Source organism: Pelophylax lessonae (genome assembly GCF_965119305.1).
Source record: "Pelophylax lessonae genome assembly, chromosome: 3".
Taxonomy (NCBI): domain Eukaryota; kingdom Metazoa; phylum Chordata; class Amphibia; order Anura; family Ranidae; genus Pelophylax; species Pelophylax lessonae.
The window spans coordinates 380,683,519-380,695,817 of NC_138770.1; the positions used below are offsets into that span (position 1 = coordinate 380,683,519).

At 42.8% G+C, this 12,299-nt stretch overlaps 1 protein-coding gene across 1 annotated transcript in view; it reads right to left on the minus strand.

Annotated features, from left to right (window-relative positions):
- The window catches only part of FBXL4 (F-box and leucine rich repeat protein 4), a 94,999-nt gene that overhangs the window by 45,807 nt on the left and 36,893 nt on the right, over nt 1–12,299 (minus strand). Inside the window, exon 4 of the mRNA XM_082250246.1 lies at nt 6,254–6,498. Within this exon, the coding sequence (XP_082106372.1) occupies nt 6,254–6,498 (245 nt within the window). The remainder of the gene's footprint in view (nt 1–6,253; nt 6,499–12,299) is intronic.

Here is a 12,299-nt window from a genome sequence, read left to right on the forward strand (position 1 = left end):
TCCGAGCCTATACAGCTTGGAGTAAGACAACATGCATAAAGAGGATGATGTGGTCAAAATACTAATTTGCCTAATAATTCTGCACTCCCTGTATACAGTCTGTAATTTTGATGGCGCATACATTAACAAATTGCAACACAATACAATAATACAGTATTATGATCAGTTTTATACCTGTTAGAGTTAAAGGGTACCAGCACAAAACAGATGTCCACAAACTTTTGGTCATACAATGTGTATGTAGTCCCAGAAATTATTTTGTGAATAAAGGGATGTTAAGCAGCACCTCCTTTAAATGCTATCTTTTGAAACCCAAATGAATAATTCCTCGTTTACAAATATAGAAGCATAGAAAGTTTAAATTAAATTGCATCTAAATTATATTTAAACATAAAAAAACATATTTATATACCCTAGTTATTGTAGGTTAGTTTTGTATTTGACATTTTCGCTTATTTGGTGCTTATTGGAGATTTACGGTTTTCCTCCGAATGCTTAAAAATGTTATCCAATAACATACTTCTTATACACAACATGCTGACATCAGCAAGGATTCAGCTAAGCTGGAGGAGAGTTTTATTTTAAGTTGCTGGGTGAGCTGATACGGCTGGAAATATATTTATGCCAAATTAGATATCTATCTCATCAATAAATAAAATCATCAATAAGTTAAATATCCTTCAGTCTAGCCTCTGGATATTTACATGCCTGGAGCACTGTACTGTGTCTGCATACTGCAATACTAATGTTCAAAATATAAAGTATGTAAAACTACTTTGCTAGAGGATATGATGATTTGAAAATAGCACAAAATCTTCTAGTACGTCTATTAAATTATAATCACCATTTCACATTTTCTTAAAAGACTGATGTGATTTTTAATTATTATGTCATTGCCTCTGGCTGAGTCCAGGAGCCTTGCCAAGGTTATAAGCTTGGAGAGACACTGCATCCCAAAACAGTTACTCAAGCAATTTTGGTATCAGCACAAAACTATTCAGAAATCAGCAACCAGGCCATTATGTTTTCTAAAAAGCGGCCCAAGGGGATTAATTAAAGCAGAACAACAACATGTCCTAAAACGGTTAATCCGTTCTTAGGTGACCAATTAGACACTTGCTTGTATGTGAAAAAAGTATAAATGTAGTCTTTTGAAATGAACAGTAGAAATGTCAATTAAAGTCTAAAGAAAAAGTCTTATTCTGTAAGCAATGATATCCACAATTGCTGCTCGTGGTCACATTCAAACAGTACAAACATGTAAGCAAATTACCATATGTTACTGCAATAGCTATAGGTTCAGTGCTGCGTGCAAGTGTAGAAGGCATGGTCAAAGCTGTAATACCCAGCTATTGCTGGTGACAAACAGTAGATGTTGGCTGGGAAACTATGCGTCAGATGATATTTTGCCCACTGCACACCTAGTTTAGCCAGTGGAGGCTGATTGGCTGTATTGTAAACATTTAACAATGAAACTTCAGAAAACAGGCACAGTCAATCACTCTATGCAGGGCAGAAAAGGGGGTGTATTAGACTATGATGCCACAGGCCGTACAAAGGGACTACGGACATGCCATGCACTGGCACAGCATTCTCTTGTCCCCAGTGTGGGAGTGATCACACATGCGGACAATGCTGCCAGGGGTTTTGCAACCCTGAACCTGGGCCGTCTTACCACATGGGCACGCTGAGCAGTTGCCCTGGGCCCCACTTGCCCAGCAACCCAAGCCCCAGCCAAGCATTAGTCCCGACTCCCACCGCCGAACTTAGCAGGTGGCAAGCGCCTGTCAGCCCTGCTGTCAGGCCACTTGGGCCTTTGAGGGGGAACCCACAACTGCAGGAATGCCTGTCCACCTCCACAGAAACAGGCACACAGGACAGTTGAGTCTGACTCCCGTCCGCGTGTGTGTTCACTGGACCCAGCCGCCGAACTTGGAAGCTGTCATTAGCCTGGCACTGCTGTCAGGCTAATCGGGTCATGGAGAGGTGCCCACAGCAGCAGAAGGGCCTGCCTACCTCCAAGGTCCGCTGGGTGACAGGCACACACCAGGACAGCCACAGCGCAAGGGCGGGGGCACTGCTGTGGAAGCCAGCATGGCAGAAAGGAAAGAAAGACGGAAAAGGTAAGTACTTACTTTTTTATATGCAGAAATTAATATTGTTTTCTTGTTTTTTAAGCTCGTGTTATATTGTCCAAACGTTGTGGTAATCTTTAAACACTGATTTTGTTGGAGGTACCAATAAATATAGCCTTATCGATAATTTGAATTTTTATTCTCGTGGGTGATTGTCTAGGCAGGGCCCCAGTGCACTGCATTGCCCGGGGGCCTATAATGCTCTTAAGATGGCACTGCCCTGAACCTTGACAGGGAAAGCGTGGCTAAAAAGATACTGGCAGGGTCACCAGATATTTAATAGCTATTCACAATAACAGTGATCACAGAGCTTGAAATTGAGATATATAAATGTGATTGAGGAATGTTATAAAGCTTTTTATATTTTTTAGGTTTACATACACATTAAAAAATAATATCTAAAAACAAAAATGTAATACATCAACACTTACCAGTTAGATTTGGTGGGTGCATTAGTTTATTTCCTGGCTATTCTCACTTTATTTTCATCTGCTAATCTTGTAAATAACACATTTCTGGTCTCTTAGTGGCTACACTGACTCCTCCACAGTAACTACTGAAAGAGCCAAAGCTTTCACCCATGATAGACTTCAAACATGTCAGCCTTTGTACATCACCATTACCTGGAGGCTGATGGGACTAGCAGTTTACAGAAGAAAGAGAAGGTTGTTTGTGCTTTTTGTTTTGCTCACAGGATGTGACAATTTCTGGCAAGATAAACAGTTTTTTCTGTACTTGAAAATGTTTCTAGCATGAAAAATGAAAACGAATGCAGTCATCACATCTACCGACTTGTAAGCTCCAATGTATTACATTTTGTTCTTGGGTTTAGTTATCCCTTAGAGCAGGGGTGGGGAACCTATGTCCCGGGGGCCGTATGCGGCCCTCAAAGTCATTTGGTCCGGCCCCCCGTGCAGTCTGTGTCTCTCAGCTGATCTGTCAGAATGGAGCCAATGCTTCCTGTATAGTTCCGGCTCTGTTGTGACAGTCTGAGTGAGTCACAGGCGGAGTGATATCAAATGCACTCCGCCTGTGACCAATACAGGAAACATCACCTCTTCCTCCAGCGCGGCACCGCTGCTAGCCAGCATTTCCCGCCAGCAGCACACACAGCAGTACCAGCCAGAGCCAGCAGTACCAGCCAGAGCCAGCAGTACTCACAGCAGTACCAGCCAGAGCCAGCAGTACCAGCCAGAACCAGCAGTACTCACAGCAGTACCAGCCAGAGCCAGCAGTACCAGCCAGAGCCAGCAGTACTCACAGCAGTATAAGCCAGAGCCAGCAGTACCAGCCAGAACCAGCAGTACCAGCCAGAGTCAGCAGTACCCACAGCAGAACCAGCAGTACCCAAAGCAGTACCAGCCAGAGCCAGTAGTACTCACAGCCATACCAGCCAGAGTCAGCAGTACCCACAACAGTACCAGCCAGCAGTACCTACAGCACAGTACCAGCCAGCAGTACCCACAGCAATACCAGCCAGCAGTACCCACAGCAGTACCAGCCTGAGCCAGCAGTACCAGCCTGAGCCAGCAGTACCCACAGCACAGTACCAGCCACCAGTACCAGCCTGAGCCAGCAGTACCCAAGGCAGTACCTACAGCACTGTACCAGCCTGAATCAGCAATCCCCACAGCAGTACCAGCCTGAGCCAGCAGTACCCACAGCAATACCAGCCAGCGTACGTACCCACAGCACAGTACAAGTCAGCAGTACCAGCCTGAGCCAGCAGTACCCACAGCAGTACCAGCCAGCTGTACCCACCAGCAGTACTAGCCAGCTATGCCCACCAGCCAGCAGTTCTTTTCAAAACTTACCACCACAAAGTCGACTGCGCTCCAGACTGACCGACGCAAACCTGGAAAACCAGTTCCGAGTAGCAACATCATCAATACCAGCTAACATCACACACCTCACCAAAGAGAAGCAGTTGCAGCCATCACATTAGGGGTGAGTTAATTAAATGTTTGACCAAATATAACAGGCACATTTTTAAGTTCATAATTTTGATACGGCCCCCGAATGATTTTTATAAATACCCAAATGGCCCTTGGCAGAAAAAAGGTTCTCCGCCCCTGCCTTAGAGTTTTGGTTACCTTTGATGTGGCTCTCAACAGCCTTCCAGCAGTTTCCTAGTACCTGTGTTTCTGCACAATCTAACAGATTTAAAGCCAATCAGAGAAGATCTAAAATTCCATTACATGATTAAACAATAATAACTAAAGTGATGTGCATGTTCTTCCTATCTACAGACCATTACCACATTCAAAAAAGTTGATGAATTGCTGACAAGGATGGATGGAGGCTGGGAATCTCTTTAACACATGCAATGTACAGCACTAACATGCAACTGCAATGCTGCTGACAATGAAGGCTTGTGCCATATAGACTCAGAATATATGAAAAGGTCTTCACCCTCAGTATATGTAGCCTAAAATGCATTTAAGAGCACACAGGATCTTGTCATGATGGCCTTTTTTTTTTACTTTTTAAGATGTCTGAGAAGCCCAGCAATAGCCAATCAGATATAAACGAATTGATCTACTAATTTGGACACTGGGTCCTGTCCCTTATTGAAACACTTTTCAAAATAATATGAAATCATTATCATGGTCCAGCCAAACATAAGTAAGACAGCTTGGACTTCAGTTTTTGAAATGTGATAGCTAGAGTATCTCACATTTTTGTAAATATTTTATTATATCTTTTTCATGTGACAACACTGAAGAAATGAAACTTTGCTACAATGTAAAGTAGTGAGTGTACAGCTTGTATAAGAGCCCATTCACATTAGCGCGACTTGTCAGGCAACTTGTCAGCCTGACAAGTCGCGCTCGGTTGCGGTCCATTGATTAGCACAGGACCCGTTCTAATAGGAGCGACACAAGTTGCTCCGACTTAGAAAAAGGGTCCTGTACTACTTTGGGGCGACCTCGGAGCGACTTGCCTAGACTTCCATTATGTGAAGTCTCTGCAAGTCGCGCCGAAGTCGCGGTGCACGCGACTTCACATGTCGCCCCCTAAGTCGTGTCGCGCTAGTCTGAATGGGCTCTAACAGTGTAAATTTGCTGTCCCCTCAAAATAATTCAACACACAGCCATTAATTGCTAAACCACTGGCAACAAAAGTGAGTACTTGTCCCTATATTAAATATCAGCAGCTTCAGTATTTATAGTAACATTTGTGAGATACTGTATGTGCAGAACCTAAAGAGGAGCTACAGCCTCCTCCCAAAAAATACTATAAATACTCAAGCTGCTGACATTTATTATAGGGACAAGTACCTGCCCCTGGATCCAGTGCTGTCCTCACCCGAGCCTTCTGTTTAATCGGCTTAAGGTCCAGGCGCCAGCATTTTGACTAAGGAAAACCGGAAGTGAAGCTGCGCTTTGTGAATAGTCCCGCAATCTTCTGGGGCCTGTGATGTGTCCCAGAAGGCTGTTGGGGAAGGAGGGGGGGGGGAGCTTCTATTTAGATGGCTGCGGCAATCCAACTGGAAGTGGGGGAGCAGATCCCCACTCTCCTCTATGGGGAGATTGGATGAGAACGGACCACCTGTCCGTTCTCATCCGATCCGATCCTCCAGACGGATGGAAAATAGGGTTTCCATCTGTCCGGATTTCACAGACAGGATCGGATCGGCTAGCAGCGGGTGTCAGCAGAGATGTCTCTGCAGATATCTGCTGCTCCATAGGGCTGTATGGAGCATCCCATCCGGTCCGCCTGAAAAACTGACAGCAGGGCGGATCGGATCAGAAAGCCCGTGTGAAAGGGGCTGAGATTTGTGCCACCCCAAGCCTTGAAACTAGGATTCATCAGCCAAAACAGTCCACTTATTTATCCAGTTACTTTTACCAGAAATATTCTGTATGGTCATTGGTCTTTGCAATAATGGTGAATGTTTTGATGAGATGTCTTTTGTACACAAACCTACATGTTGATTTACTACACACACACACACACCTTTTAAACTAAACGCGTATTGTGAAGGATATTAATAAATTCAAAATTAGTAAATAAAATAGCATTGATAATATAATACAATTTTGGCTTGAAGTGTGATTACTATCCAAGAAAAGCAAATCACTAATCCAAATAAAAAAAAAATATTAAAAAATTACCTGCTAAAACCTGAGGTAGAGATAAATCCTCTGTTTCCAGTCCAAGATAAATTGAGCCACTGCACTAGTGTGCATCGTGGCAGTAAGTACTCCAAAGAAGCATCATTCAAACTGGCCCAATAAGGCTGTAAACTTAGGTGAGTGTATTGAAGTGGATCACAGCAGTGCTGATAAAGAAGTTTGCATGTCTGCGCCAGGCGACACAGGTCCGGGAGTGCTAAGTGGCTAATGATCAGTTGTATTAGCTGCAAAGATAAGATATATAAACACGTTAGAAAAAATAGCTGGCATGCAAATGATATATTCACAATTATACACTGCAACGGGAAATTCTCTACTATGGTTAATGTCCTACTGTAATAAAGTCGAGTCCCCCTACATAATTTCCTTTCATTGCATGACGCTCAACAAATTCAATACAAAGAGAATAAAGCACTCAAGAATTATAAAATATAATAAAAGATGTATGTATTGCTCAGATAGCCACAAACATTCAGATTCTGTCCAATCATCAACATTTTCAAACAGTGAAATTCCAGGACCTAACAACTAACTAGATATACAGTAAATGGACCAAATAAGGGTGTGTCCATCAACAGGATGGAATTCCAAAATTCTAAACTACCTTCTGTCTACTAATAAGGTGATTATCAGCAGTATGGATTAAAAAAAAAAAAAAAAAAACACATATAGAGCAGCATGGAATATACATGTATGCCACAGTGCAGTATGCAGAGTACAGTGGCCTGGAGTACATAATATTTGTGCATCAGTGCTTTAGGTGCAGCCAATGTAAAATAATGGCGAGTAAGACACAAAACTCTGATTACAGAGCAAATTCAAATAAATTAAACTTTTCAGGGAACAATTTATTCAACCTGGGATTTCTGGATCAGCAGCTTCCAGCTCCAAGTGATCTGCACTAGTATATTTTGGCACAGATCCATTTGATTCGGTAAAGTGTCCCTGTTCACAGCATTATAGACGTATGATGCAGATGGGTTACTGTAGTGTTAGGGGTTAGTTTAGGGGTTAGGTAAATGGGTAAAAAGGTTAGAATTTAGTGGATTAGGTTTCAGCACTGGAGAGTGGTTAACAGTTAGGGCTGGTTCAAACCATGTCTGTTGAGGTACATTTTTCTGTACACCACTGCATGTGCATGGTGTTAACCGGGCCCACAGAATATAACTATATATATACGTGTTATTGTGTGCAAATAATCCAGCTCAGTGGGCATAGTGTGAACAAGCCCTTAGAGTTTTATGCTTTTTCTTTTAGTTAAAATAGGCCTACACTACAGCTGCACGATTACTCATTTAAAAAAATGCAATCTCAATTCATCCCCACTCACGATCTTAATCCGGCATTTCAACGATACATGTAACAGGTGCAGAACCGTTCTCTGCTCAGAGCTGTCAAAAAGAAAAAGGCAGCCAGTGTTCTGCCAAAAACTCCAACTCTCAAAAATCTCCCACTACGTCACTTCTCGTGAGTCTACAGCAGGAATATTTGGAGATTTCGATGAGTTGCTATGTTCACAGACCACCGGCAGCCTGAACACTACAGTACACGAGCAGTTGCCTTTTTTCACAGAACACCAGGTAAGGAGGAACAAAGTTGTCGCCGCCAATTGTGGGCCAATGGGCTCAAATCACACCCGATATCGAAATGGTTTGGCTCAAATCCCAGCGCAAAGAATCACATTCGATTTGAACAAGAATGTGATGCAATTCCTGTACGAATCGCTTGTGGTTTCCCACACTGCTCCTGTGTGAACTCAGGCTTGTTATACTAATTTCAGCCTGGGTTCACACAGGAGTGGTGCGAGAAACCGCATGTAATTCGGACAGCAATCGCACCACATTCCTGTTCGAATCGCATGTGATTCTTTGCGCTGGGATTTGAGCCAATCCATTTCGATATCAGGGAGTACTTGGCCAAAAGTATTGGTACTGGTACTCAGCGGTAAAATACCAGGATTGGTGCAACCCTAATTAGTAGTGAACAAGGAAAATTTGCTATCCCTGCTTAGTGACTGGATTCTCAGTTTCCTGAACTGATGCAGTTTCCCTGGAATATGAAGACCTAAAAAGGTTCTAAAGCCTTAAGGTTTCCCCCCTTATGCATAGAAAACCTTCTGTGCTACAGCTCCCCCCTTATTCTTACCTAAGCCTGATCCAGTGATGTGCACAAGAACAACAGCTCTCACTATGGTCTCCCTCCTCTCATGACGTCAAGCCCCTCCCCTATCCGTTACGCCACAGGGTCACATGGCTTCCTCAGGGGGATACATATCCCTCACGAAGAGAAGGGGCTTTACGTCACAACGCTCGAATGCTGGAGATTATTTGTGGCGATTGTCACCCTGGAGCATTGTTTTACTGGATGAAAGGTTACATGTGGCTACAGTCTGGTGCACTATACGAGCACCATAAGAATGTGTTTTATCTGGAGGTGTTTTTAAACAATAAATTGTTGATTTTTTTTTTTTTAAGGATAAAGCACTATGTTTGGTGTCTTTTTTTAAATTTATATGGCTGAGTGGAGAGGCGAGTAAAAAGGAGGAAAAGTATCTGTGCTATTGTTTTCCCTGGATAGATTACTCTAGGGCCAAAAGCGTTATTAGACCATATGCAACTGTGTAGTCTATTAAATCAGGTGAGAGCACATCTGGTGAAGGGTTAAACACAGAGTGAAGCATGATTGGAGGAGTGGAGTGAAATAGGAAGATCACAAAACAACTTATTTCACCGTGGATAGTGATACCAAGGACATTATATCACACTGTTTATGTTTACACGAGGAACCAGTTTAACACTTGGTTTACTTGTATGTTTGCATGCAAGTGATTTATACTGCATATCTTTTAATATATTTCTTTATATACACATATTGATTTTATTGCATGTGATTACACAATAGTCGAAATTCAGCATTGTGTATCGCGGCACCAATTGTTTTATATCATTATCAGTAGGGCGTCCCTAATTTAATTTAGAAAATCTGGTAACCTTCATTTGTAATTATGTATGTAAACAATGGCAGCCAATCTGATCATTTCTAATGCATGCTCTGCTTTAGGTTTTTCAGTGCTACACAACAGCTATGCTTTACTATTCCTTTTCACATTGCAAGTCTATGAGCTGGCTGACTCATTGAAAACAATGTTGTTACTGATATTTTATCTCAGGAGCAGTTTATCTCAGTAGTAACTCCTGGAAGTAAGGCTTGCCATACATGTTCAATTTTCTAGGACAATGCAGGCGAGGCTGCAGTCCTGGACACTGCGCTGGCAAGGCTGCATTTCTGGACACTGCACTAAGGCTGCAATTCTGGACACTGCACTGGCAAGGCTGCATTACAGGGCACTATGCTGATGAAGCTACATTCATGGGCACTGGTGAGGCTGCATTGCTGGACACTACGCTGGCGAGGCTGCATTGCTGGACACTAAGCTGGCAAGGCTGCATTGCTGGACACTGCGCTGGCGAGGCTGCATTGCTGGACACTGCGCTGATGAGGCTGCATTCATGGGCACTGGTGAGGCTGCATTTGATTAAAATAAAGTTCTGAGTTCAAAGCTGTTTATTTCAAATTTAAGCTTTTTTCCTAAAATTGAGGTGCGTGTTATACGCCAATAAAATACGGTATGTTGTGCAAGGGTCTGCCTAATTGGATACAATTTAAAGTCGTTTCGATCTCATATTATATGGTTTTTGGTAAATCTAAAGGAAATTTGTACAAGCAGATTGAACATGTATGGCCAGCCTAAGGCTCCATTCACACCTGAGCGTATCGTTTTACGGCGTTTTTTTTTTTTTTCAGGCATTTCTCATGCGTTTTTGCAGGTGTTTGGAGGCAGGCATTGACATCTAACAAAAATGTAATCTGCCATAGAAGAAGCTCATGTACTTTTTTAAACTTCAGGTGTTTTGCTTCAGGCCACAAAATGCTCAGTTGTGAAGTGAACAGGGGCCATTGAAATGAATGGGATTTGGATTGTTGGGTGTTTTGAGACTTCAGAGATGAGCATTTTACAAGTTGAAAAATGCTCAGGTGTGAACAGGGCCTTCTAGGGGAACTGGATGGCATTGGCATTCTGTTGCCTGTTAAACTGGCCTGTATATTATACTGTATAAAAGCCAGGAGAATATATTATGTAGTAATTATAAGAGATGTATGTAGTTGCAACTACGCCACTTGCCTCTTTTCCAACATGGTACAGTTTTCATGTACCATGTTTTTGTGTCCCCCTACCTGAAAACACTGCACCCAGGGCAGCTTCCCCTCTTGCCCCCCAGTCCCTCCTTTCAACTTCAGTCCCTGCTCACACTGCAGGCCTCCCAACAATCTGCATTCACTCCTCACTGACAGCACATCCCACCTGGCAACAGGCATTTCTTCCTGCATGCAGTGAACCCCTTTCGGCAGCATGCATTCACCACCCCTCCGCTCACAGTGAATTCTTCTCCACTGACTTCATTTGTAAATATGGTTATTTTGTTTCCGAAATTTAACAGATTTTTTAAAAATTAGTCATTACACACAAACTTTCTCATTCTGTATTTTGCCATCCTTTTGCTAGGTATTTAAAATTAATTTCAAGTGTATGCAAGGTTTCTTCATTTAAAAAATTATTATAACAAACGTGTTATACTTACCTGCTCTGATTTAACTGACAGCAGCTCTTAGTAAAGCCCAAGAATGCAGGAAGAGAGGTAAGCGGGTATGCCGGCAAGGACAGTGCTTGATCGAGAGAGGTGCCAGGTAAGTGTTTAGACATAAAGTGGAACTTTAATATTTGAACTTGTCTTCAGTACAAATACAATACCTCTAAGGCTCCATTCATACCTGAGCGTATCGTTTTCAGGCTTTTTTTTTTTTAGGAGTTTTTTTCAGGATTTTTTTGGGGCATTTTTCAGGCGTTTTTTGCAGGTGCTGGGAGGCAGGCATTGACATCTGACAACAACGCCTGTTTTCTCCCAAAAAAGAAGCTTGTGTTCTTTTTTGAGCTTCAGGCGTTTGCTTCAGGCAACAAAACGCTCATATGTGAACAGGGGCCATTGACAGTCCTGAATTGGCTGGGTTTGTCCAGCAATTTGAGGTAAATCCCTGGGTCCTTTGTACCTCAGGATAATCCTGTGCAAATTAAGTCCTATTGCTGTAATAGGGCAGCAAGGCCTTTCGCACGCTGCCCACCACTCAATATGCACTTCATATGTGATGTAGCAGTTGCCCAGCTCTGCCACTTAGACTCTGCCTACATTATATTACTATGTAGATGGAGTCCTGTCATTCTCATGTTTACAGAACTTTGGGGATTGGCAGAGTCAGCTTAGGGAGGGGTGGTGGCAAATTAGAGAGGACGGGGGGGCATGAGCCAAGAGCAGTGCATGAAGGACAAAATAGCATGAAAAAGTGGTGGACCTCAACTGATGTAGAGCCACTAGCTTAAAAAGGCAAACACTAACAACTGAACACCACCGATTCCCCCTCAACCTCCAACCACCCACAATGTACACCAATGCTTTTTTTCCCCACTGACACAGACATTTTTTCCTTTGACTGGCCCTCATCATAGGCCTTTGACTCACTTGTCCTCCCACTGACCACCATGACCACAGCATTTTTGCACAACCAACATTGTGGAATTTTTTCCTATCGATCACGGACACTGCAGCATTTTTTATTTTTATTTTTTTACACTCACTGATCAGCAGTGGAGGGGCACTATGACTCCTGAATACTGTATTATATATTACGGTGTATGCTATATAATCCTGGTTGCTGGACAGTTGAAAATATTGCACACTACATTGTGCTAACCACTATGTTCTGTAAGCTGTGCTGTACATGTGTTCGCTCTATATACGGTTTTAGTTCTAAAACTATAAGTCTCAAGCATTTGTCAGGCTCTCGCTTACAGCACAATAGGAGGTATTTTGTGAGTGGGTGCAAGGACTGCAGAAAATGGGTGCGGTGTATACTACGAATAGGCTTGGGTTAAATTTACCCATGCCTCTCTAAGACTTGCTGCAGCATGCCC